The 27227-nt window shown below is 42.1% G+C and overlaps 1 protein-coding gene across 3 annotated transcripts in view; it reads left to right on the top strand.

Moving 5' to 3' along the window:
* LOC118318783 (zinc finger protein GLIS1) overlaps positions 1-27227 on the top strand; it is a 68225-nt gene that overhangs the window by 565 nt on the left and 40433 nt on the right. For 2 of the 3 annotated variants that reach the window (XM_035648760.2, XM_035648758.2), the window contains exons 2-4: positions 228-317; positions 1592-1842; positions 2021-2356. In XM_035648760.2, coding sequence (XP_035504653.2) covers positions 2074-2356 — 283 coding nt within the window. In that variant the 5' untranslated portion in view covers positions 228-317; positions 1592-1842; positions 2021-2073. Of the gene's footprint in view, positions 1-227; positions 318-1591; positions 1843-1977; positions 2357-27227 lie in introns of all 3 variants that reach the window. The other variant, XM_035648759.2, reaches the window with a different exon arrangement.

The raw sequence follows: 27227 nt of genomic DNA, 5'->3' as shown, positions 1-27227 counted from the left end.
ATCATGCAATAATTATACTGTATATTTTGCTTGTTGAATGACTTATTCTCAGATAAACTTACTGAGCATTTTATTAAGAACACCACACTGAGACTGGGCAGTTCCTCCCTTTGCTCTGAAGAACACCCACATTCCTCTGAGGTATTGAATCCACACTATGGTGGAAACATCCCTTAAGACACTGTGCTCCATGTTGACATGATTGCATCGCTTTTTCTTCTTTGCAGATTCGTCAGCTGCATTCAGCTCTGGTGATGGGGGAGGCCACAGTACAGTGGACTGTACACGGACATGTCCATGGAGCCATTCAGGGGTTGGTAAGGAATGTGGGATTTTTTTTTTTTCATATTCTGTAACACCTCCAAGTTACTTTCTCCAAAATAACAACTGGGAGAGAGGAACCCTCTGAGAAAAGCCAAACAGAAAGTTTGTATTTGAGTAGGTATTTGATGACTTGAATTGATTATATACATTTATTTCATGATTTGAAATTGTAAAAACACAAACTTTTGCTGTGAGTTTATAGAAAAGAATGTATTACTGAAATGACCAAATTTACTAGTAGGTTGTGACAGTTTACAAGAGCTCAGATTTTCTTAACTCATACAATAACATTTGCACAATGTTTTTTTTACGTACCTCCCTGTTCACCATAACAACACTGCGTCAGAGTCTATATCAGTCAACTATCATGTTTAAATTTAACCCCTACTCACAAAAAACTAGGACCTGATATTTAAAGATATTGATATTGACCCAGTTGTTTTTTTTCCCACCACTTCCACTCAGAAGCCACTAGATGGCGCTGCAGAACAGCAGTCCCCGAACACAACGCGGTTGATGTTGAAAATCCTCAGACCAAAGAACAAGTTAACTCGGGATCATAGGGACGATCATACATTAGATATATTTGAGAAATGTAAGATCTTTACTCAGAAGGTGAAATGCTCTAATTTGTTCATTAATTCATTTAAAATCAAATATCAATTATATATATATATCTGTTTAAATAGTCAGTAAAACGTCAACCTCCCTAGATGCAAATATTTTCAAATGGCCCAATGCCTCTCTATTGACTTATTACTAATAAGCCGTTCATCTTTTTTTCGTGTGTCTCGTTCTTCACAGTATGAGCATTGGGCCAGAAACCCATCTGACAACCGCCGGACACAGTGTGGTATTACTGAGTCCTGAGGCTGCACAGCTGGCATTGAAATTGCAATATGGAAGTCAGGCAACTGCGACGCATTGACATAATTACAAAGCATTTTCCCCCTCCTACAGCTGCAGCATATACGATAAAGCACTGATAACATGAGTGTGGTGTAGCAGCTGATTGTGTGATAACACTCCTGAGTCCTGTGCCAAAGTTTGGATCGCAGCTCAATGAATGGCCTGTTGTACAAATGCTTTGACTTCCATCTTTTGAATGGATCGGCAGGTGATCGAAACAAGGTGCACTCTATGGCCGAGAGCACGCGTGGTCATCGTGTGCGTACACCACGAATGGTCTCACAACAATCTTTACATGCAAGCTGCAGATTTACGACGACCGTGCAGCCGTCCTGATCCAGATGTTACCCTCCCACAGAAACACGGACACGGCTCTGATTGGCGCTCCAGAGTCCCGCGGAGCAGGGGAGCTATCGGGTGTCAATCTCAGAGAGAGAGAGAGAGAGAGAGAGAGGGAGGGAGAGAGAGAGACGCATGGGATGCTGATGATTGATCCTCACTGAGAGGATGCTATCGATGCTGCTCGCAAACGCTCCCCCCTCCAGTTTGCTAAACATGCTAATGTGCGCCATCAGACCTGCTCCGCTCCTGAAAGGCTCATCGCACCAGGTAGGTGTTCACCGAACCTCAGTGTTGCTGTCCAATGTGTCCATTCCTCCTCCATGTTTGCACCGTCACGAACTTATGAAGTAGGAAAAGAAACAACATAAAAAAACGGCCTCTGTGTTTCGGCGTTGTTCACAGACTCGGCGGTGATTGATGCGTTTCCCTCCTCCCGTGCGCGCAGGTAATGTGAGCAGCGTGCGCGCGCACACACTGCACAGGCAAGCCGAGTGACCGATGCAGAACTCCCCGGCGCTGTTCGGGATGGTGAGCCACTGTCAGGCGCCAGTCTTCACCGACTTCCCCGGCGTCGCGCTCTCCGTGTACAGCGGCGGCAAGGCGGACATGTGCGCGCGGCGGGCCGGGGGCGCTGCCTTCGGCGCGCAGATGTGCCGGAGCCCCCACGACGCCGCGGCCCACATGAACTGCGGCAGCCCGAAGCGAGTCGGCGCGGCCGAGCCGAGGGCGCATCTGTCGGCCAAAACCCCGCGCTCGTGCTTCTCTCTCGCACCCATGCAAGGTAGGACCCTCAGCATTTCACTGACGATGCGGGTTACAAACGTTGATCAACACAGTCGATTCACGAATGAATCACGGTTTAATTTGATTGCTTCTCCAAATACAAAAATATGAGGATAACAATACCGAAGTCAATCAAACAGCAGTTGACCCAGTTCTGACAGGGAATGACAATGAGATTAATAAAAAAACAAAACATCATCTGAAATGATGCTGCCGCCATATGATTCTGTTATAGAAGCATCCTTTGATGCAGCACTGTTTAGCCTACTTCTTTTTTTAGTGAGAGTTTGCAGTTGTGGATTAGCTTTGCTAATTAAACCCAGAACCTCACTTGGATCCCTGGCCAATTCATAAATAACGCCACAATCAAAGTGTCTGCTGCACATGAGGGCCATGTGAAGCGATGTGCATTATGTGCAGTTGTCCTGCCAGGCAGGCGTGCTATTCCTTGCGGATGTTAACAAGGCATGGCAGCCTTTAGTTCATGGGGGGATTAGTGAGAGATGTTGACTCATTTAGCCAAATGTGGAAAACTGTGTCAACCTCCAGCCTTTGACAGGTTGAAACAGATCTTTAATGAATAAACAAATCAGTTTTTTTTCCTCTCTCTAATTTTGCTCTTAATCTTTGATAATACTCAAGTTACATTTCAAGTCTTTATGTGCTCCAATGCATTTTTAAATCTCTCCCCCCAAAAAATAGAACAAACTTTGACATCGGCTCATCAGTGAAAGCGAAAACTTAAAAACAACAATTACACAGATGAAATGAGCGCTGTCATACAGAGAGGATCCAGAGTGGAAAAGTCGTCTCTCAGTCCGTGTGGAAGCCTGCTCCATCCTGTTTAGACAGAGTGTTGTTGTGAGAGGGCGGAGGTAATTACAGCCCCCGTCCTAAATTATGATTAGACGGAACAGACTTTTATATTAGCAATCATCCTTGCAGCAAGAAGAAGATCAACGGATTTGATTATTGTTTCTTCTCGCTAAACACAAACCATATGTCTGCTGAGTGTGTCTCAGCATTTATGAGTTCTCTTGGAGCACAGTTGTGCCCTCAGCCCTCCATCCGCAGCGTCCCGCTCCAGAATGAATCGTTGCATTGTCTCCGCAGCGCTTTTGAACTCGCTTCCCGTAAATTTGGGGAAGGCAAGATGCGCTGTGTTTGTGGATTATGCTGTGCAGATTAGCACTGGAGCAGACACACACACACACACACACACACACACACACACACTCGCACACACATACGCACACACGTCCATTTGTTTCGCTCTTACTTGGTGAGGCAGTTGAGTGATGTTTTAATAATTTCAATATCTTGTGGGTTTATGAATTAAAATAGCTTTCAGTCCTTTTCCAACAACTTTTTCCTGAAGCACACATTGATTCACCCACTCATCAAAATGTGCTTGATGATTTGGCAGTAATTCATTTTTGTTTATTTTTTTTGCAGTCATATTCGGGTTATGAAACTTTTTATTTCGATTTAACTCCCTAATGTATCTTCTTCTCATGCCCCGTCTCTATCCTATATGTTGTTTTACAGCCTCTTTTTTGTGAGCATGGAGTATGAAAGCGATCTCAGCACTCATCAGTCTTTTGTATCATGCCTCATTTCAGGCTGATCGAGTTACACACTCCCATTTAGGGACAGAACTCGAGCTTGAACTGCATTTTCAACCATTACTCAAGATTTATGCTGTAAAGAATCTCTGAACAAACACAGACTGTAATATTTATCCTGATGGAAGTGAGGCATTAGGGAGAAGAACTTACCTCAGCTGGGAGATTTCTGACCTCAAACATTTACCCTGTGATTGCAAAATGTAAACAATTACTCAGTGATAAATGATAAAACACATTGCACAGGTGATGTTTCATATAATTCGGTTTTATAATTTTTCCGGGACGCTGCACTGTAGCAACATGTGTTGTACAGTACTGCTTTGCCATTTTTTTTATTAATGCAAATCCATTCTGTGATTCCTTTTTTATACAATTGAATAAGTGTGTGTTTGTGTTTAAATAAAATAGTGAATATGTGAGTGAGAGACCGTGACACTGGTAGTGTGTTAATAATGAACGAATGAGTGAGTTGCAGACTGAGTGTTTTCTGTCGATTCTACATTTTTAATAAAAAGAAAGAAATCCAACATGTTACTGTACCACTGCATTTAAAATTATAAGCTGCTCCCAGCTTTAATAAAAAAAAAATTGTTCCTTATTTTTCTGTGCATCGAGTCGAATGAAGCACATTTGGAAACCGTGTGTATTTGCTCTTTGTGAGTTGAACAGCGGCTGATCATCCCAAAACACTGCGTGTCTATAAAATGTGCTATAAATATTAGTACCCACCAGCAAAGAAAATATTTATCTTGCAAAGAAAAACACTTGACCCCTCTTGAAAAAGAATATCAGGTTTGAATGAAGTGTGTACTCTAGCATCATTTGATACCTCACTAAAGTTTCTCCTGGCCGAGACGATGCTGCCGCGTCTGTGAGCTTATTTGAGGAAAATGTTTGAGTTAGCGGAGTCTCACACTCCCTCTCTCAGATACATGCAGAGGTCCGTCTGTTTATCCAGCCTGCAAAGAGGTGACTAATGGGCTTTTGGATTCGATCATTGTCGAACATTTTCATATTTCTGTGAATGCTCCCCGTTGTCTTTTGCTGACACACTGCATCACAGTGTGGCACGTTGTCAATAAGTATCCACACAACGTCTTCATACATGCAGCGCACACACACCTGTATGCAAGGACACTAACACACACCAGCATCCATTTCTAATACATGCAGACACTGTGCCAACATGTGCTCAACACACACACACTATACCACACATTGACCTCCTCACACACACATACAGTACACACACACACACACACACACACACACACACACACACACACACTTTTTTTGTGGTGAAGTGCATTGGCACAAATGTTGAATTCCCCCTAACTGACTTAGTTTCCTGTATTTTCCACAGCAGCATTTGTAGACGTCAGACTACGGGGTGATAATCTGACTGTTATGAGAAACAAGCGAACATTACAGCTCGCTTTGATTCTCCGCTGTGTCAAACACTCAATGACAGCTTCCCAGTAGCCTGTGAATAATTCTGCTTGTTAGTGCATAGAGGAATGCATTACGTACCCGTGGCAAAGTTAAGTTATTCTGATCAAACAATGTGGACTATTTATTATTGTTTTTCTTAACAGAAAGAACAGTTAAAGCTGCATGGGATAGATTTCACTATTACTTATATATCTCTTCATAAAATTTCTGATACAGTAGAGAAGCTGATTCTGAAAACATTCATATTATTCTCATCCTCATCATCAACATCTCATTAAAGTCAACACAAATATGGTGCTCAGACCAGCTTACAACAGAGCTGTTGTTCACATTTAAAATATCAGCGTGCCCCAGTGTCTTTTTTTTGGTGGGGATAGTTTCCTATAAATAAATCTTAAGATTTGTGTCACGTAAAATGTTTATACAGCTGTAATTCTGGGAAAGTGTTTGCTTCGGCTGTTTCATGGAGTTTTGAGTTCCTTAAAATGCCTCGGACTTCAGGCTTATAATGGTTTTAGGTTTGGCTTTGATGTATGCGCAGATAATTTTGTTTATTCGTCTTGGATTTCAGTAATGTTTGACTTGTGTTACTGCGGCATTATTATACCAATTTCAGTGAATCGGGGGTGTGACGGGAGTCTATATAAATCAAAGTCTCCAGAGTTCCTTTTGTGGTGGCTCAATGCTCCTGCGGTTCTGTTGCTTATTGTTGAAAAGACTTAAGAGATGGTATTGGATCCTAAATCTTCGGAAAATATATCCCTGATGGTCGGATTGATCAACGGAGGAAAATGATTGAGCAAGTGACAGAGCAGTGTGTTTTTTGACTGCAGTTTAAAATAAGGGCACCAAGTTGAATAGTTATGATCTTGAATCCGTCAGCATTTAACCTTCCTATGCAGCTGTTCAGCAGTTAAATGAGGCTGTGTAGATTAAATAAAACCATTATGATCATGATCGTCTACAGTGTGAATACTGAATCACTTATTTGCTAGTGTCAATTTTCTGGTTTGACAATCTCACTATGAAATTAAAGTTTCCAGAAGTCCAGAATTTGATACGAAGAGCATGTCAAATTAATGACCTTTTGCCTTTGTCATCTTCACAGGAGATATTCGAAGAGGAAACTGTTTCTTAAGCAAACATGACTGACCCTAATTATGCCGTTTTATAAAGAATATGAGCCCTTGACATCCCGTGAATATTAATATCAAGGCCTATATCAAGCTTAGATTTTCTTTAGTGTAAAGGGGTTATTAATATTTTATTCTGTATCTAATCAAGATATTAAACAAATTTTTAATTATGCTGTGGGTGGGAAATTAATTATGGCTTATACAGTCATATCATCAAATACACAGACGCAACTGGAAATGCTGGGTTTGTGCCCCTCTCACTTTTACATTAGTTCTTAAAAATTGGGATTACAACAATATAATTGCTTCTTTCTTCTTCTGAAATCAAATATTTTTTTTTTCCATGCTAATTTGTCAGCAACAGACTGAATTTCTTCCAAATCTGTGGATCTCTTCTCTTTTGAAAAGAGACTTGAATAGTTAACTTAAATAATGAGGACTAAAATATGTTTTTATCAAGTGAAACTAATGTGGAACAGAGTGAATGTGGATCTCAACACCGCTGTTGGACAATATGCCCGAAGGTTGTAACAGTGAAGCCAGATTAAGACGACTCTCCCTCCCAACTGTTGTGAAAGACCAGTCAACCCTTGGAGAAAACATTTTGCCGTCACTGCAGCTGATAAGAGATTTGACCTCCTTTTTTTTTTACTTGTGCTTTACCTAGTGTAACTTCAGAGGTTGACCAAGAGTTTGTGTACAGCTTTACTTGGAAAACAAGAATCTGTTAACAAAGGGCCAGACATCCTCTCTTTCTGTTGTGCCTCTACATCATGTGGACCTACACATATGGCCCTGTTTATCCACATCAGCAGCAGTACAGTAACAGTAGCATTCTTTTCCACAAGGTTTCTTACCAGTCAGTACATTCCCATGAACTAAGAGCGAGCCTCGGCCCACGTCTTCTGCGTCTCGGATGAGCTCAGCAGTGAGTTATGGGCAAACGCGAGGGTGCTGCCTGGGAAGGGTGTTTCAGGGTGTAATGTTCACAGCATGTTCCATTGATTCATTAAGCCGAGGCATCGGTGATGATTCGGCAGCGGTATTCCCGTAAACCCCTGTCTGACTGAGAAGTAGACGAGGGAATGCTGGGTAATGGAATGAGAGCACTTCCTGAGTCACCGCCACTAGAGAGGCAGATTGAGAGAACACCCTTGGTCTGGCATCTGCTTGGCTGAATCACCTCAATCGAACTGGCCAGGATTAGACGTGACGTGTGTGGAAACAGGAGAGACATGGCAGAGGAAGAGACGAGTGTTGCATCGACTTGAGAGAGAGGGGAGATCTATGGGAGGTTGTGACGGTTGCTGCGTCAGTATCTTGTGAAGTTTGTCCTCTGAAATTATTAAATTAAAATTTTTAATCTGAGCTCTGTTGTCTCTCCGCTCTCTCTTTAGTCGGTGTCAGTCGGGTCAGATGTTCTCATTCTCATGTGACCAGTGTGGTATAACTGTGGCATCTCGCTGTAACCAAAGGCATTCTGACTTTCATGCTGCCAGTGAAATCCAAACAGCAAAAATATGATCTGGTTTGAGTAAGTGTCGAAATATCTCTGGAATACCAGGAGAAATGTGCTCTGGGCCTCAGTTTAATCAAGAAAAAGCTGCAGAGTTGGCTCCGATGTGTCATCATAAAAATGTATTTTTAGAACCAAACCTTGCCTTGAGAGGTACTCACGGAGTTTCACACACTTTCGACGATGAGAGGTTTCAGCTGCCAGGTCTCGTGAATTTAGATTTATTTTACCTTTGTTTTTTTTAACTATTTGCAGATAAAGAGACCCCTCTGCTTCTCTTGGATTGTTTTTCGCCTGGACAGGCATGCCACAGCTGACTGCATGTCTAAAGCGTCTGTATTACTCACGCATTTTCAGACAGCAGCGACTCCTCTCGCAAACCTCCCCGTGTATGACTTAGCACACGGGTGGGTTTTTGATTTACATCTCAGCTGTGCCACTTGCTGTTCTTGGCTCGACGCTGCTGTGTTTCATCAAAGAAAAAAACGCTCCACTCTGACTGTGGCAGTTAAGGCGGCCGTCCGCCGCTGCGCTGCCTCTGCCAGAGCGGGGCCGAGAGCTGATGGGGCCCTCACAGCTGTCAGCTGGAGAGAGAGAGACTGAAAGAGAGAGACGTGTCTGTGAGGGTTAGGGATTCACTGACCCCCATAAATAAGCACCAGGGACTCAGATTGTGTTAGTGTGAAAGGGAAGTTTTTTGTCATCCGAGTCAATCATGCGGAGGCTGCTTTTTCCCCTAGAGTATGGCACTATCGGCACTTCATCTCATATGACCTGTGGTCAAGATGTGAGTAACATTCCCAACATGTAACAGTTACTACGTTACATTAAATAGTGTCTGTAAATGGCTCTTTTTACGAGGCTGGTCTTGTTTGGGATTAATCTGCAAACCAATCAAACTTTGGCTTCGACCAAGCGGCCAAAAACAAATGGGCAAACACAATGCGAGCCGAGGCTGTTTTAATGTCTTCATTAGAGCGCAGGAGGAGAACGCAGCCAAAAAGATTGAGTTTTATCCTCTCTCTTGTTCTCTCTCCGTCTCTGCCAGGAAGCCTCCATGGGGCAGTGCCCAGTCAGCTCACCGCACCATTGGCTGGCCCTGCCCCAGAGGACTATGAAAGACATTATAAAGTCTAATAGTGCAGTTTATATGCTTTATTAGTGCTCATTAATAGAAGCCCGAGCATTCTGGGAGAATTACTTATTCTCTAGTCATGTGCAAGCCACTCCAGCCGCTGTGCCGCATTAACTTGCTTACAGGACTAAAAAGTACACGATAGAATGAAGTTTGCTTAGGGAGAAAAAAAACAAACACTTTACTCTCGTTTCTCTGTGAATGATGTGGGTTGACATCAATCACAAACCCTGAGCGTGACAACTTGCACTTCTGTGCTCTGCTGCTGTGGACTCGGATATTCATATGTGCATTATGTCTTGGCAGATAGAGATCTGTGCACATTATTGTCCTAGATAGAGAGCCAAGTTTCATCACACAATATCTATTGAATTATTCTTTCAAGGAGATGTTTTAAAGCACTGGCAAGCAACATTTGTAGTCTAAATTTATTATAGCTTATGTATGGCTTGAAGTCAAGACCGCTAAGGTTTCATCAGCACAGAGATTGATATCGTCCTGTTCGTCCAGCGTGAGCGCTCAGGCAGCGCTGAGGCACAGGTGGACTGACGTGTTGTCAGAATGTTTCTTTTTCAAGGTGCACATCTGGACAGCACAGCGCTGCATGATGGGAGGAAGTGGAGGATTTTGGGAAAGTGATGCTGGTGCTCTGTTCGAGTTAAGGCTTGTAACTCTAAGTTGCAGGGAGCTTTGCCAGGCTGACTCTGGATGTTAATAAAGTGTAGAGGTTCCATGCCAGCGCTGTGATCTTTGATGCTTAGGGTTATTTTTACAGACTTTCTTTTTACAGACAATCATATTTGAAAGGGAAGGCTGTGGCCTTATATCAGCCACGGAGCAAGGAGATCGTGTATGTGATAGGAAGATGTAATTTCCCATGATGTGATGCCGTGGAGTGCATGGCTTTTTTTTTCATTCTGTGGGAATATGTTGTGCATGAGAACTTCCCTAAGAACTGAAACAGCAAACAAGTCAACACTATAAGGGTTTTTAAATTTGAGTTTGACTCTCTAGCGTGCTCTGCCTCAACATAAACACACAGAGTAGTTGTCTAACCAAGTCAGTCTGAAGTGTGTTTCAGCAACATTTCAAATGGGGATAGAGATCATTGCTGAAATCTTGTTCCCTTTTCTGTTGAGTTGTCTATTTATCCTCCTCTTTTTGTCTGTCACATGTCAGTGTCTTCTTGTAATACTCTTTGACAGACCGCTTGCCAAACGAGTAGTTGAAGGAATGTACTTGTAAGAGGACTTTGGCTTGTAGCTGCTGTGCTGATGTCGCTGTCTACTACAGATGTCGGCTTGATTTCACCCTCTGGAACGGAAAACCGCTTCTCACAGATGAGCTGGTTGCTCTGCCCAGTTTCCTCTGGAAACAGGAGAGACATCTGTTATCTCCTGGCTCCTGTAGTATCTGTCTGATTTACATTCTCTGCATCAAGCTGCGTTTAAAAGAAGGCAGTTTTCGTTCTGCTGGCAAACCTTTCCTGTAATCCTAACGGAGAAAATGGTTTGGCTGGAAGCAGTTTTGTTGAAGACAATCCGTTCTGTTCTTCTTTGATTTACTGTTGCCAAGATTAAGTATACTACCTCTTTTCTCCATTTGAACTAAGGCTCATAAGGGCTGCGCAATAAGTGTGTTAAATGGATCCATATTACACTGAGTAATAGCCTCAGTATGCACTCTTCATTAACATGCTTAACATTCCCCCAAAGACCCAGAAGTCGGCTTCTCTAATACACAGCTTAACACAAACATCATGTTGGACACGTCGGATCTCTTATGGGGCTCATTTTTGGCAGCTTTAGTAGTAAGGAGGTTTTGACAGTGTTTGCGTGTGTGTGTGTGTGTGTGTGTGTGTGTGTGTGTGTGTGTGTGTGTGTGTCTGCCGGCATGCTTATGTTCATCAACTTTAAACATGAAAACCTTGAAAAGTTAATAAAAAACACACTTTTCTCAGCTAATTAGAGCAAAGATTCAACACAAAACCTCCAGTATAGAGGTTAATACATGTTGTTGCTTTTAGTTTTGTTGGCTGATGAACTTTTATACTGGCCTGCCACTTGTTGCATGTTTCCAGAACTGACAGCGCAGCCTTGTTTTCCAAAGAATGAAATCTCAGTACTTAATTGATGCTGAGCCACTGATATTTATCAAAGACTGAGTAATTTACCAACGAGACACTATTATGGTAATTTAATACTTTTGAACAGTTGAAGATGTCAAATCTGTTTGTGTTTGTGAATCAGTGAATTTGTACATGTTATTGTACATTTTATCAACATATGAAATGGTTGCCTTGGAACACACCTCTTGGATCTTCCAAAGCTTAATTCAATTCAATTCAAATTCAGTCCAGTTTTAGTTGTATTGTGCCAAATAACAACATACATTACATTGGCGACTATCTGCAACAAGTTTTCCAGTAGGGGAGACTCACCTGCTTGACGCACTGCTGTCCAAGAGTAGCTTCATGGGAAAAAAATATCTTTACTGCATCCAATACATCCAAGGCCTTCAAAGGGAAATGAAGAGCAACAGTGACAAAACCATACTCTCAACAGTGGTCAAGACTTTCCCCGTTAACTACTCTCCATTCATTCACAACCAACCAGTGTACAGGTGAAATACCTGACGCTTAAATGAGTTCTTTCTCGGTCCACCAAGTTTTGAGGAAATTAGTTTCGTAGTTTTTCGCCTAATCACGATCCTGCTGACTGACCGACTCACAGACAGACAGACTTTATTATTGATCATAAACATTTTTTAGCAGCAGTGGCATGGGTTTCTTTTTATGTTTAATACAGATTGGTAGGGATGGGCGTGTTATGTTTAAAAAATGGAAGTTGAATGCTTTGGGAACGTAGCTGTCCTATATCCGACTTGTTGTTCACAGCATTTTCCCCCGGTTCAACGTTCAACCTTTACGATGAAGCCAAAACCCATCAAGAGAGAAAGAGCGTCACTCACCTTAAAACCGACACGCTGAGGTTTTTGGATCCACACAGGCAGGACACATGGGACAAAGGTTCAGTAACCAATAAACCTTCCTGTTGCAGCAGGAAATGTCTCTCATATATCACCAGGAGTTTTTTGACAGGAATCTTTAGGACGAGTGCCTGGCTCTCTGCCCAGTATATCATCTCTGAAGCTGAGTCATAGATTTAGCGGACAGATAGAGGGTGTGAGCAAAGGAGAGGGGAGCTAGATTTCCCTCTTCTGTACTTATTTGTGTGTATCCAACTTTTACCCTTGAAAAGTCAGCCCGTGGCACATGTTGACCAATACCGATAAAAAAGCCTAATCAGGCACTTTAAGCTCGACAGTGATCTAATAGGCGTGTGTTTGAAAGTTGAAATGAATTAGGCAGCGTCACAGCCGTGACAGCCAGGTGCTGAGCACTTGGCCCGGCGTAGCAGATCCTCGGCCAATTGGAAACTGCTTTGCAGAATTTATCTGCACCCTTCTCCCTAGACAAATTATTTTATTGTTCCCACACAGTTGGTTTTAATTTCGTTTTTTGGCTAATGATAGGCTTAGAGCATGTGGGTTATTGTTATTCCTATTCTGGGCTATTCCTCTCTTCAGCTCAGATACCAAAACACCACACACAGAATGTACACAAAGATGGTACACAGAGTAGGAAATGTTAGTGGATAGCTCAAGATGGACAATCTTGATATGCTCATGCTTAATGACAACCTGTATACGCTGTAAGTGCCTCTGTGGCATGACCTTAGTGACGGTCTGTCAAACTGGGTAATGCTGCTTCCTGAAGGAGCAACTTCTGTACAATCCCCCCTCGGCGAACCCCAAACCCCGCTCCAAAACCTTTAATCACATTATTCAGTGTGTCTCATGTACTGGGACTAGTAGATATGCTGTGTGAGAGCTGCAGATGCGAGAGATAGGGTGAAACTCGCCTCGTGTCCGAGCCCTGCACTCTGCCTGACCTGAGCTCAGTACATCAGGACTAGGCCGCTAATCTTTTACAAATGCTGGGAGTCACCGTGGCCAGGCCCTCTCTGAGATGGCTTAGTCAAAACAGCCCCGCTTCTCCTGAACACAACCTCGGCCTGTAGCTTAATTCTCAAACGCTGATTAACTAACAAATACCTGCTGCTTGTTCCACAGCATTACACAGCCCGGTGCAGTCGGCAGAGCTGCATGGAGTTTGACAGTGTGTTTGCTGCCCTGTAGAGGAACCCACAGGCCTACTGTGTTACTGACTTCTCCGGGTTTCTGGGTAAAACGATACATTCACTTGTTAAATGAGCAAAAGTATAGAAATACCTGCACTGAATGAAGAGATTTTTTCTGTGTTTAATCTTTCATTATAGCTTGTAGGGAAAGTGCTTTGTTATCTGAGCTGCAAAAAAATATATATAACTGAAGGTTTTGCAAAGTTCCAGTACATTGTGAAAACCTGTAATATTATGCGTAATGTGATACAAACAAAACTAAAAGGCAACATATTGATATTTTGTCTTGTTACTAATAAACGTCACATTACATCTGGTTTACTTTGCAAATAAATCACCAAAAATCACTGTTGGGCTGGAACTTTAGTAACAGAACTGTTTCATCACCATTGACGGGTAAAAGCAAAACAAATATTTTCAGCAGATGATAGGTGAAGTTATGAAAGATAGCCTTTTTGTCCAGTTTCAACAAAGTCCTTCTGTTTTATTGCCAAACACATTCTTCTTTCACTTGACCACAACAGTACCGCTGGCACTTATCGAACACTGTGACTGGGTACTTGGGCTCAGACACTGTTTTGCGCTTCGAACATACATCATGTCAGGCTCACGCACAGAATCGACTTTGTTCTGCTGGCATGTTGAACTTGTTTAATCAAATATCACCACTTGTGCTATGACTTTGAGGAATGTCTCAATGCTTCAACTATATTTGCAGTATTTAAAATGACACTGATGAACAATATGTACTGAAATTCAACTAAGTATGTATGGTGATGAATAATTCATGTTTATTTTTGAGACATTCTTATGCCTCTGCGGTGCTTTGATTCTCATGTTATTCATATCTGATTGCACAGAAATGGCAAAGTAGTGCTGGCGGCCAGCATAAGCTGTATTTTTTTTATTTGTACATTTTTTGAGAACAGTTTGGTACACTGGGAATAATAAATCCTCCTCAATTTTTGCAACAACACGGCCATTATTGTTCTAAAGAATGTGGCTTTTTATTCCAACTAGAAAAAAAAGTAAGTTCAGCTAGCTTTAAAAATGAAGCTAAGAGAGTATGTGCTTTGATTTGAGGGCTGGAAAAGGCTGTAGTTTCAGAAATGTTAAATGTATAGCCCCTTAACCCACAATTCAACAAAAGTCAACAGAACTTGTTAGTTATGTCCTTGATAGCTTGAGCTGTGAATGTAAATGCACAGTTAACCACAGTGCCCACTTTTACAGGGCCAGATCTGTCATTTGACACATAAATATGGCCAATCTAGACCACAGTAAAGATGCCAGTCTTCTACAAGCCTCAAGAGCTCTGAGCCATGAAGGACTCCAGCGAGAGGCAAAGCATCAGTATATGTACACTGCAGCCTGCCAAAGTATACTCATTTAACAGCACAAAAAGACTTGCACTGAGTACCCGCATGTTTATGTTAGCGATGATGTCAAATGGCTAGAATTCATATTTCACATCAAATTTCTCTTTTAAAATGACTTCTCTTAATTTTTACTCGCAAGGAAACAAACATTTGCATTTCAAAGTTCTTCAAATAAAAATAAATGAAAAGCAAACCCTTTTATGGGTTTGGAGACTATATTGGAAAACAGGTCAGGGTCGAAATGAATATTTTTTTATGGTTCGTAAAAGAGCTTCACAATGAATGCCAGGTAATGTGAAAGGCTTGACACATGGCACAGGCCAGAGCCCTTCGAAATTCCCTCCTTATTCAGCCCATACGCTCCTGGGCCAAGAGGAGCCAAACAACACACATGGCAGAGGCCAAGATCCAAATGAAGAATGAATTCTTTATTTCTGCTCGTTATCGTCTGATTGGGCTCCTTCTCACCACAGACCCATCCAAAAATTCATTGACTAACAACCTTCACTTTTCCCTTTTGGGTTTATCACTCTCAGCTTGATGTATATTCGACTCGTATTTGGAGGCATTCGTGTTTGCTTGGTATTTCCTGTTTCTTTTCTTTTTGTCGTAGTATTTTTGGGTCACTTTTGCCTTCATTCAAAGTTGGACAGATGTGGGATTGTTTTTTTTCCCACATGATTATGGTCATGATAACAGGACTTTATAAAATCAGATTAGACCAAATTAAAATAACCAAATTAACTATACACAGAATGGGATGTGGAAATCAGTGAAGTCTGTGGTGTAGGTTGTGCATGAGTGACAGGAGGGTGTGTACTCATGTTGTAAATTGTCAACATAGCAAAAAAGCACTTCGGGGATTGAAACACCAAAATGACACCACTGGGGCATCACAACAACATTTTATATATTTTAATTATGACTCATTAAATTATATTTATTTATTCAGTGAGAAATCCTCATTTATTTCCATTATAAGCTCACTTTTGATGACATTCTTGCCCCACAGGTATTTTCCTTTGTTGACCTGCGTGTCCTTTTTTTGCGCTGCACGTCTTTGTCCCACATGTGTCAGTACACTCTATCGTAATGTTCTCAGTTATTATGACGTTACTGAAGGTAACGGAGCCCGGCCTCAGTCAAACCCAAGTGACCGCCAGGTTCCGACTCCGAAGTAGTTTCACTCCTGAGACGAAACTCATGTCTCACTATGGCCATAACCACCAGCAGCGAGAGCAGAAATCATAATATGAGGAATCTTATTACAGCCATTAAACGAGCGAAGGAAACACTCAGGAGGGCTTTAATGCCTGGACATCTAAAATTCTTACGCAGTGAGAATATATTTGCTCATAAAGCTCTTTGATGGTGGCCCAACACTCTGCGCTGTTGTCTGTGTAAATAGCTTTGTGTTGACCTCCCACCGCACAAGATTGAATGTGTTTCCATAGGTGTCATTTGGTACCATTTTTGGGATTTTTTCAAGCCCCACTGTGCCTTGGTCCCTGTAACCACGGGAGCTCAGGAGTCATACCAGCAGTGCTCAAGCTTTGAGCCAACACTGGACTTTTCCTCGAGTTGTACAGAGATGAGGGGGTAGATTATGAACTGTGGTCGTCTCCTCCTCCTCCTCCTCCTCCTCCTCCTCCTCCTCCTCACTGAGCTCTGTTTGATGTGAAGTGATCTATAATGTCTGGTGGATTGTCCATCTCAAATTACCTAAAGAACATCTGTGTGTTTTAGTTTATTTAGATCCCCATTAGCCACTGTATTGTAACAGTAGTAGACAATAGTTCATCTGTGTGATTTGTGTTAGTGAGTGTTTGGGGTTTTGAGAGGGGGGGGGTTCTCAGTGCCAAAGCCTTTGGTTAATGAGGACTCCCCACACAATAAAAGAATGGTATTGCTGACTTCCTTAGGTATGTGTGGTTTGAAACTCAACACAGGTTTGCTCAGCGGAAAACCTGGGGCCCTCTCTTATTTATTCTGTATATTTATCAAAACCCCAAAATCATGTGGTGCCCCCTGAGTCAAGGAGGAGGGCCCTCTCCAGCCCGGGTTATCAGCATTTTTTTTTCTGCTACATTAATACCCTCTGGTTGCCGATTTTCCTCTGCACACATTTTTACTGTTTTGAATTAGTTATAGAATATCATTATCAATCTTTTTCAAAACAAGTTGAGTGATCGTCTTCATTTCAAGATACTATTTTGAGGAATCAGATGATTACTTTCACATAGCCGGGCATGGTTGTAGTGTTGTGTGTCCTCCCCTGTTTAAGGTAACACATTTGTTTTGAGGACACAGCAGGATTTAGTCATGTATATGTTTGAGCAGATCGTCGGTTTACTTTGTACCCTAAATGTAAGGGGGTTTAGAAACTGGTGGCATGAATCAACACCAATAATTAAATCAAAATAAAAGCTTCCCCTCTGTGGCTCCACTGTCAAAGCAGATTGTGGGCTTTTTATGTTCCACATAGAGCCACATTTTGGAGCTGAGTTAAACCCCAATCATCCTGAATAGCTAATATTCACCGTGGACACTGTGGAGAGGCACTGATCTGAACTTTAACCGGAAACTTCAAAAGCCAGGGCAATTACTATGCAAGCTTTGAACATATCCTTTCCACAAAGTAGCATTTCATTTTTCTTCCTGCTCTAAAACAACAAAAAGTTACACTGAAGTAGGAAGTGACATTGGATTCCTCTTTTAGTTCCCTAAACATCTGGTTTGGTCCTTGTTTCAAACAACTAGCATCCCCTCTGAGAATAACACAAGGGTTTGTGTGCACTGTGTAGGTAATAACTAATCGTTTTCAAATGTTGCTCCATTCAAACATGATCTAATTAAAGACTTAACTTCAACGTCTCAATTGGACCACCGACCGTTTTCTTCCAGACGTCTTCTAAAACAGTCATTTATTTCTCCCCTACTGCTTCCTTGAAACCATTGAAAATATACAATAATTGCTGCAACTTGTTTTACGGAAGTCATATAAATCTCCACTCTTCTCAGGAGGCAGTGCTGGGCGAGAAGACGAGAGAGAGAGAGTATCAGATGGGCTCTTGATGCGTCTGCTACAAGGAGATACTCTTGTAGTTGAGATTAACCACTGTCATTTCCGAGGAATTTCCTGCCATCTGTGTTCACTCAAAATCTCTCACAGATTTGGGCTTGCTTGTAAATATTGGGTGGTAGCTGAAGAGGACTGAAGGAGCACTGTGAGTTAGTTTTGCACTAACAGTCCTAACCAGACCAAAATGAACAGGCCACTGGCACAGAGGTGAGCTTGGCTAACAAAGTCTTTAATAACGGAGCTACGGCGAGACGACACAGTGTCGAGGCTCTGGAAAGTGACGCTGCCATACCTGAGATTAGTTTTTGGGGAAAAGAAGTGACTCCTTTTCGGTGTCTTTGCAGCTCAGTGCGGAGTATGCTCATGTACTGCCCATTTTCGTCATGCTGTCAGCACAGATTTAGCGATGCATTGTCAGTACACCACTTTGCAATATGTCAACGACCTGGGGATGAATTGCCATGAAATTCATGGTGCCCAGAGGTGACCCTTTGACTTCTTCTCCAGTGCCACCATGAGGTTTGCATTTGAGAGAAATGTCACAGCAACTATTGGATGGATTACTATGAAATTCTGTTCCCCTCCAGGATGAACTTTAATAACTTAGGTGATCCCTTAACTTTGTTTTAAGCCATCGGGTCTAAATTTGAGTTTTTCCCAAAACTTTTTAATGACTAAATATCTGCATAACTGGCATCATGACATGGCAAGTGTTAGCACGTTCAAGCACTAAACTAAGATGAAGTTTTCCGACCAGCATTTGTAAAATTCCATTTGAATTAGAAAAAACCCTTTTTATTGCTTTGTCACATGGAATAAAAATCAGTATGAGAATAAAGCCATCATTACAAATGACCCCTGTTTGACAGAAGCTATTTTCCTAACCTAGTCATTTTTAGCAGCACAGATTTATTATGCTATTATAGTAATTTTGGCAAATAGGGGGTCACACTGATGTTTGAATAATGGATCTGATTTCACTACAGTCGCAGAGGGACGGCTGCTGTGTTTTGATACGACTCGAGTGGGCACATGGACAAAACACAGCTCCTGCACCAAATTGCATGTTTATTTTTTACAGGAGATTTATATACATCGGCTATTCTCCTGAGTGCGCGTGAACACACACACACACACACACACACACACACACACACACACACACACACACACACACACACACACACACACAGAGGTACTCAGAGTAACATATTTGCACTCAGATTTAACACAGATAAATACAGATTTAAAAAAAGTTTTCCAGCATTTTAAAACACTCTTTATGTTCAGTTGTTGCAGGAAATAATTTGATTCAGTCGAGAAGTGTTTCAGTCTCACCTTTAACACTTTCTCTGAGGGTGTGGTGCTTCAACTGCTCGTCAGTCCAAAAACTCCGGACTGGCTGCAGCACTCTGCCAGTATTAACTGCCGCCTCCCCAAACAGAGCAGCCTCTTGTCTGACTTTGAAGCACCTCCGGATCCCTTGCCGAGGTCTCGGCACTCTCGGCTCGGCGCTGGAGCCGCGTTGTTCACCAGACCTATAAAGGTGTCTGTCACCTCACCAGATGTCAGTGTCATGTCTGCCAGACAAGTGCATCACACTCGTCAGTCTGCCGGTCTGTCAAAGTCAGTCGGGGCTCTGTGCTCTGTTTGGTCTTCACAATTATGTGGCTTTTCGGTAAAATTATAGGATGGGGTTTGGCTGAGGAGTCCTTGTAAAACTTTGTGATTGTGTGTGATTAATCGTGGCAGTGTACACATTTGCAGCCGAAAATCTTGTTATCATAGTGATTGTCATGATAGAGTTGTGGCTACTTGTGGCTTTTTTGTTGACTGTGCACATTCTTGTTCTATCAACAAATGTTTTAAGTCAAAGTGTTTGAGCCGCTTATTTTTGCGACAATAAATTATTGCGTGGATGTTTTGTTTTTTTTGAAACTCTTCCCAGAGGTTTGTTTGCAAACTGTGTTTTCAACCATGAGTCATTTTCTTTGGATTTCCTGGTGATTCATTTATGTTTTTCATATCCTGAGCTCTTTTTTTCTGATGAGATATCATCATGTCCTTTTTCAGTTCTGGTGAATTTCATATTTTGACCAACCCTCTGTTACAGCTGTTAGAAATGTAAGTGCAACACTCGCTGATTTTTGGATGATGAACTATATTAAGGACTGTGTACACTGCTTTTTTTATAGAAGAAATAAATAGAAAATAGGCTTCATGAACTGGTGAACTGTGACAAAATCTTTGTCAGATGGAACTTGTATGAAAATGTGTAAATGATACCTCAAATCTTACTAGCTGATGATATAGACATGTATTGCTTCAGTATTTACTTTATACCAAAGTTATTAGGCACTGCATCAAAATCCCGAGTGAATTTGAGTGAAATCACATCTACATTACAAGAGCTCATGAGCTGTATTAGTGGCCATTAGGAATTATGGAGGACTTGTAATTAAGGAACTGTGCTTTTAAAACTCAAACTAAATGTTATCTTTATTTGTTTTTCTGAGCTTGGACCCATGTTATCTGCAGGTCTTAATCTTGGACCATACTTTTAAAATATTTTACCCATGCTGTAATTCACCTTTTGATACAGGTGCCCATTGTCAAAGACGGGCTGGAAGCCATCACCAGTGACTAGGTGCTACCACTAGGTGGTGACATGCACAAGTGTAAAGTTTTAATTATGTTAATCAAGAGGGCGAGCTGAGAAAGTGATTGGCTGTGACAGTTGGTAGGAAGTTGGTGGATGTGATCAGGAATGAGACCGCAGCCAATCAGATCATCACCCTTTTGCAAAAGTGTAAGAGACATCTCCTTTGTGTGTGTGTGTGTGTGTGTGTGTGTGTGTGTGTGAAAAAGTGTGTGTACGTGTGTGCGTGCGTGCGTGCGTGCGTGCGTGCGTGCGTGCGTGCGTGCGTGCGTGCGTGGTGACATAATCCCACAACATTCTCTCCTTTTGACTAACAGCATCCCCACTTTAATCCGTGTGGTAAAGTGGCTGGTCTCTGAGTCTCCGGCTGGCACCGAGCCTGGCACAGGGATGGAGTAGGTGGAGTAGGTTGGTGGGGTTGGGGATTGGAGGGCTGTTCACTGCCAACTATTTGTTTGTGTTCATGACTGCGGTTAGCACTGCTCCATTTGAAGAGTCTGGTATTATGAGGATGCCTGCTTCCCACAACATGTGTCCTCTTCTCTAAAAGGCAGGAGAGCTAATCATTTACCGACTGCCGCATTCATCGGTCTGACTTCAACCTGTGTAGCCACTAAGTGCAAGCAATCGTCGTGTCCACAATGACGTCTGCTGAGCTCGTAGGTTCTTCTCAGTAGTTATATATATACTAATAATTTCTTTATTGTTATTGCTGTGTCAGATATTTCTGTGCTGTGCCCAGAAACAGTGGAGGCTTACAGCTGAGTGCCTCTGGAGCCACATGAGCCGCTCTCATCCACTCTGAGGTTTTGTTTCTTTGTATTCGACTTCATAACGGCTAATCTGAGGTTATTGTGTGACCAAGCTGACCATGAGAAAATGGCGAGGAACAAAGATACCTGGTTGAGAGTGGCTAAAATCAGCCAGAACAAATTGATTTTATCCTCATGAAAGTTCTCATGTCTGCTGGTACTGGTAATCCTTCTATGAAAACACTGACATTTCTGTGCTCCAACAGTAATTTAATAGAGTTTTTTTTCTTCTTCCCCTCGCTCTGCACCTGCTTTAAGAGAAGCTTTCTCCCTAGACATTGTTATTTTTCATTTACTTATGCCCCCAGGTTTTTCAATCATACATCCATTACTAAGCAAACAAATAAGTTCCGGGCCTACGCCGCAGACACAAATATAGACATGAGTTATGAGATTCAGAGAAGCTGGGAAAGGCTTTGGACCCTAATGCACAACATCTGCACAGGACAAGACGCACAACCAGAGCATCCCGCTACAAAGTCCCGCAGCCGGCTGCTGCACACTTGTATGTGCTGACCTGTCTAATGTGAAAAGAGAGGGAGGAAAGGGGGGAGAAGTACGTCAGGTGGGGGTGTTTGGGCAGACAGGAATAAAATGATCATTATTAACTGTTAAAGTGCTGAATGTTATGATTTATGGAGCTAAAGTGGGGCCAGTTGAGGTGTCACGTTGGATTTCCAGAGGCATCTGTCTTGCGGTTTTGGCAGCTTGTTGTACCTTGGGTTCAGATGTTTGCATCACACTCCTGACAACCCGTTTCCCTCTCCAACACCCCCTCCCCAATGGCATCCTCCTACTCCTTTAAGTACAGCACACCTCTGATCGCTCCCCTTTCCTCTCCTTAAACCATCTATCCATCCGCACATCTGCTTTTCATTGAGGCCTGCATGTCTCTGAAGACTTGAACACATTAAACGCTGGCACAAGCACCGTCTCACTTTGGCACTTAACACAACGCTTAGGTGACTTAAAAGGGAGAGGCGAGAATTATAGAAAATGAAGTGTCACCGAAATAAAAAATCGCCCCAGATTACCACCAATTACAGTTAATAATGGTGTCCAGACCATCTGCTGATCAGATGGAGGACTCTAGAGAAATAATGATACCAGGGAGAGGCAGAAGGAGAGAGATTCATTGAGGGAGACAGCAACATAGACTTTCAACTATGTGATGATGTGGTTTGATCTTTTGAGTACTGTATACACTGGAATGCTTTGTACGGTATGGTAGTCATAACTGTGTATCTTGGAATAATAGCCATGTTGTTTCAGAGGGGTTAAGTTCTGCTACATTGGAGACATGTGTCTGCTCCGCTTTATTAGTCATTTATTAGTCACTGAGGTCAGGGGAGCGTTTTTAAGCCAAGGCACAACGCTGCTGAACTTGAACACGACTCTGATCATCAGCCCCTGAGGCAGCCTGAATAGGTGTACGATTACAGTGCAACCTAACTGACCATGATCCCCGACGTGAAATTCATCCAGTATGCGAAGCGTGTTCAACAATCAATGTAATCACCAACACAGTGAGCACAACCTTCCATTCAGGAGTGAGTCGTACCTCAATTATCAGAAATATCGCGTCTGCATTGTCTCATTGTTCCTGTCTATTGTCTCATTTTTCTGCCTCTGTGGTCACAGTGGCTGCATTAATCAGCAGCAGAAGGATTAGAAAGCACTTTACACTCACGATCGTGATGCATCCGAGGTTTATGGCTTTGTACGCCGCTCTCCCGAAGGATTTCGACAAGGAGGCAGCATGACAAATGGATGACCTCAGAGCTGACATATTGCAGGGTGATTGGAACCTTGTTTCCCTCCACAGCCTCAGCCAAAAAATAATCATACATCTCCCACAAGTTCTCGAATAACCACTTTTATCCAATCATAATTACACTCTTGTTTGAGGCATTAGTTTATGCATGCATTTGCAATGAAGCATACAAACTGGCATGCTGCTTCTTTAATTCGACTTCTCCCGTACATCTCAGCGAGCTCCTCAGTTTACCGTCACCCTGCAGTAGTGCTCACTGAAAGGAACGTGCTACTTTCATTATCCAGCAGAGCAGAGGAGGCAGAGGGAGCACTAGATATCATGCGATGACATTTATCGACCAAAAGATACCGCTTTGGATGGATTAGACATCATGTTATCAACAGGGGCTGTTTCAGTCCTTTTTCCAAGATGGATTCTTTTAACGGTGGTGTTTTAAGAGGCAGATAACAATGGAGTTCTTATTTCTCTTTTGTTGGCAATGCTGACATCAGTGGCTCTTTGTGAGGATGAGCCAGCACATCTGTACATGGTCTCTGTACTGAGCACAGCACTTGCCTCTGGTGCTTCTGGCCCTGTCCTGCCTCCTTCTTTCTCTGTCTTTCTCTCTGCCCGTGCGTCCCTGATCTCACGCCCTTACAACGTCACTCGTAATTTGGTCTGAATGCTTGCAACTGTGTATATCACAGCAACATCCCACCCTGCTTGTTCTAAGATGCTCACAAGAAGTGGACTGAACTCAGTTACAGTAAAAGTGCCCTGTGGAGTTTTCATGAACAAACGAAAGTTTACATTCATTGTTTCTTACCCAAAATGCATTGGGTGCATCTGACTTCGAACAAATGTGTTGATTCTACTTCCTTCCTCTTGCAAAGGTAATTTTTTAAGAATATCTTGGAATCTGTGTTGTTGATTCCCCTGCTTTTGTGGACACAAATGCTTCTTTGCATGTTATCTCCTTCAGTGTTATGGTGGAAAGGATGTGGAAATCCAAAGTGACGTCACCCATTGGTTGGTGAACTGCTGTTTTGAAGCCTTGAGTTTTTTGTATTTTGACCAGTGCCATCTTGTTTTAGGAATCAGAAGAAACCATTGTTGGAGGATCGTGGAGTGGGTCTGACTGAGACCTTAAAAGCTGTCCACTGTGCTTTATTGTCTATTTTACTCCAAATGGGACCATTATTTATAAAAATGCTTATCATGCTGTATTGAAGAAGACTTGAAAGTAGAGATTGAGACCATAAAGAAAATGTTTACTGATGTTATTAATCAAGACAGAATACGGTCATCATCATTCACACACTGCAGTTTTGGGGTTCAGTGTCTTGCCCAAGGAAACTTTCATTAATTTCAGACTTGAGGAGCCGCGTTGCTACACAAATTAACTTTACTTACTTGCTTTGCTGTATCAGACTAACCTCTTCAATGTTATTGCTGGATCTGCTTTTCTTTTGCGAGGCGTTTGATGATGATGATGATGATGATGCTCACAGCTGGTTTTGGCCAAAACAACTTGCTCAAACAAACCCTGACCTTTGGCAGTGCCATGCATGGCTTGCAAAGTAAGTCCTCCCTCATATCAAGCTCAGCAGTGACCCCACACACCACCCTGTGATGCTCCCTTTGGCTCCCACCTCCTGATCAAACCAGGACTGTTGAAATGTTGAAATGTTCAGCACTGAATTACCGTGGCACATACAGTATAAACTGAATTTACTGTTGGGTCCCATCCAAGCCACCATATGTCGAGGAGCCTGTTTCTCCAACCAGAGCGTGACTGATTCTGTTAATGTAGCAAAGCTCTAAATCACCGGCGTGCTAACTTTACTGCAGCAGGGAGATGAAGACCTTTAACACTCATTTGACACTCTGATTTTAACATCCCGGAGACAATCAGAAGGTGTCTCTGATGGAGACACTCGAGTTCACTGGAGCTTTCGCAACACGGTGCAGTCATCATGACTGTTGTACACACAAGCACAGGCAGGAGGGTCTCCCTTTTCCCCCTAATGGAAGTCCTCCTACCTGTTTGTGTTGGAACAAGTAAATTAAAGCCATGCAGGAAGAGTTTCAGTGACACTCATTGTCTGTCATTATTCTGCCACAAGCTGTCACGCAAACTCCTTGATGCAGTTCAAGCACATGTGAAAGTCAGATGCTGGCAGGAGGTTAAAAAGCCAGATGTATTTGTGACTTTGCCTGAAAGAACATAACAAGAATAAGAAAGACATCTTACAAACAATTGGGACCATGCAAAACTCAGAACTCAGAACTCAAAAAAATCTGATGTCGCAGATTTCTGTAAAAGTCTTGCTTTTAACTTAAAAGCATGGAACTACATCTCCAAACTTACTTATGGTCCCATAGTTAATCCTTTAATATCCATTCTCCCGTCGTCTCATGACCACTTATTGTGTACATTAGTAATTGTAATGATACCAGAATTTTTTTGATAGTAGTGTTGATACAATACCTGTCAATACCTGAAACATAAATGTGTGGTTTTTTCATCTTGACAAAATTTCCAAAAGTTATTTTGTCGAAACAAGCAGCTGTACAAGACCTTTTGCTGAATAAAATAGACTAAAACTTGGCATAAACCAACCTGGAACCATCTGATCATAGAATATATATTATATAATAAATCAGATTGTAAATCTCACGTGGTGATTGCTGCTCTTTTCAATAGCTGATAGCTTTTGAATAGCTTCTTTAGGCTCATTTTGGACCTCAGTACTGACAAAACTATTGGTGTTTGATTGCCATCTCTAATACCAGGTGTAGTGCTCTGTAAAAGACATGTAAAACCAAGCTCAATGCAAATGCTGTTCAGTAATTTCGGGAAGTGAAGCCACATTTAAGTGGCTATTTAAAAAAAATCATTCTGAAAAACAATGGTCGCTTTATCAGCTTGTTTTAAAGAAACAATTTAAAAACAGGGAATCATTGTTCGGGATCATGTCTGACTTCTCCAATCTCCAGTTTAACCAATTTACAGGGAGAACTTTTCCTGGCATTGAGCTTTGAAAGAGTCTCATACATTGTTCAGTTATATTTACCGGGCTGCCTGGTGTGGAGTCTCTCATATACATGTAAGTGTGAGAGACAGTATTCATTCATGGTTTCATTGACCGACTGCCATTTTTCAGTGCTTTATGATGATGTTTTTTTAGCTGTTCTTTATTCTTGCGACACGGACAGTCGAGTCCTAATTAAAAGATCCCGGATGAAGTTAATCATCTTCGTGTCACTTCTGGCCATCTTGACTAGATTACTCTTGACTCGAGGCAGGGAAACACTTGGCCTTGAAACTTTCATACAGAAACACACTTGTATATGCTAATTGCTGGTTTATGCTCAGCCAACAAATTGTGAAAAAAAAGAACAGAATTTGATAAACACAACGGTTTGTATTGCTTGAAAACAGACCAGAGTTAAAAGACTTCTTTTCTTCTGTGAACGGCTTTGAGTGAAACCAGCGTTGTTCCTTCGGTCCCCTGGCTATTCTAGACTGTTTGCGTTGCTCGCTTTGCCTTTTCTTTACCTCTTTGTGTTTCCGCTATGACCCGCGACAAGACAAATGCAGGGGAGACTGTGGATACATCAGCTGTAGGAGGGATATGTAAATAGATGTTCCTCAAACTGAGGATAACATGGCTCACAAAGTTCCCTTGTTTTCTCGTATTTTGTTCATTCTTGTAAACCTTTTTTTCCCCCTATTCCGAAACACTTCCCCTCTTTCCTGCTTGTCCTGGTTGCTCTCCCTTTCCATCTGTTGCTCAATATCTTTCTTTCTCCTTTGTCAATCTTTTTTTTTTTTCTTCATCCGTAGCCCAAATCTCTGTACGTGCTGAATGTTTCCCGGACAATATTCACATCTTGATCATTTTCTCCGGCAGTACCTTTCTATGCTCTCCCTTACACACACACACACACACACACACACACACACACACACACACACACACATACTGTTTGAGTGAGATTATTAATAATAGCTCATAGTGTGTGATATCATTGTCAATAACATCGTTAGGAGATAATTGAATTTGAGGAATTGAGTTAGAAGAGTTGGAACGGGGGCGCATGGCCAC

The sequence above is a fragment of the Scophthalmus maximus genome, chromosome 13, assembly GCF_022379125.1.
Source record: "Scophthalmus maximus strain ysfricsl-2021 chromosome 13, ASM2237912v1, whole genome shotgun sequence".
Taxonomy (NCBI): Eukaryota; Metazoa; Chordata; class Actinopteri; order Pleuronectiformes; family Scophthalmidae; genus Scophthalmus; species Scophthalmus maximus.
Note: the sequence above shows the minus strand (reverse complement) of the source record. Positions and strands in the feature narration are given on the sequence as shown.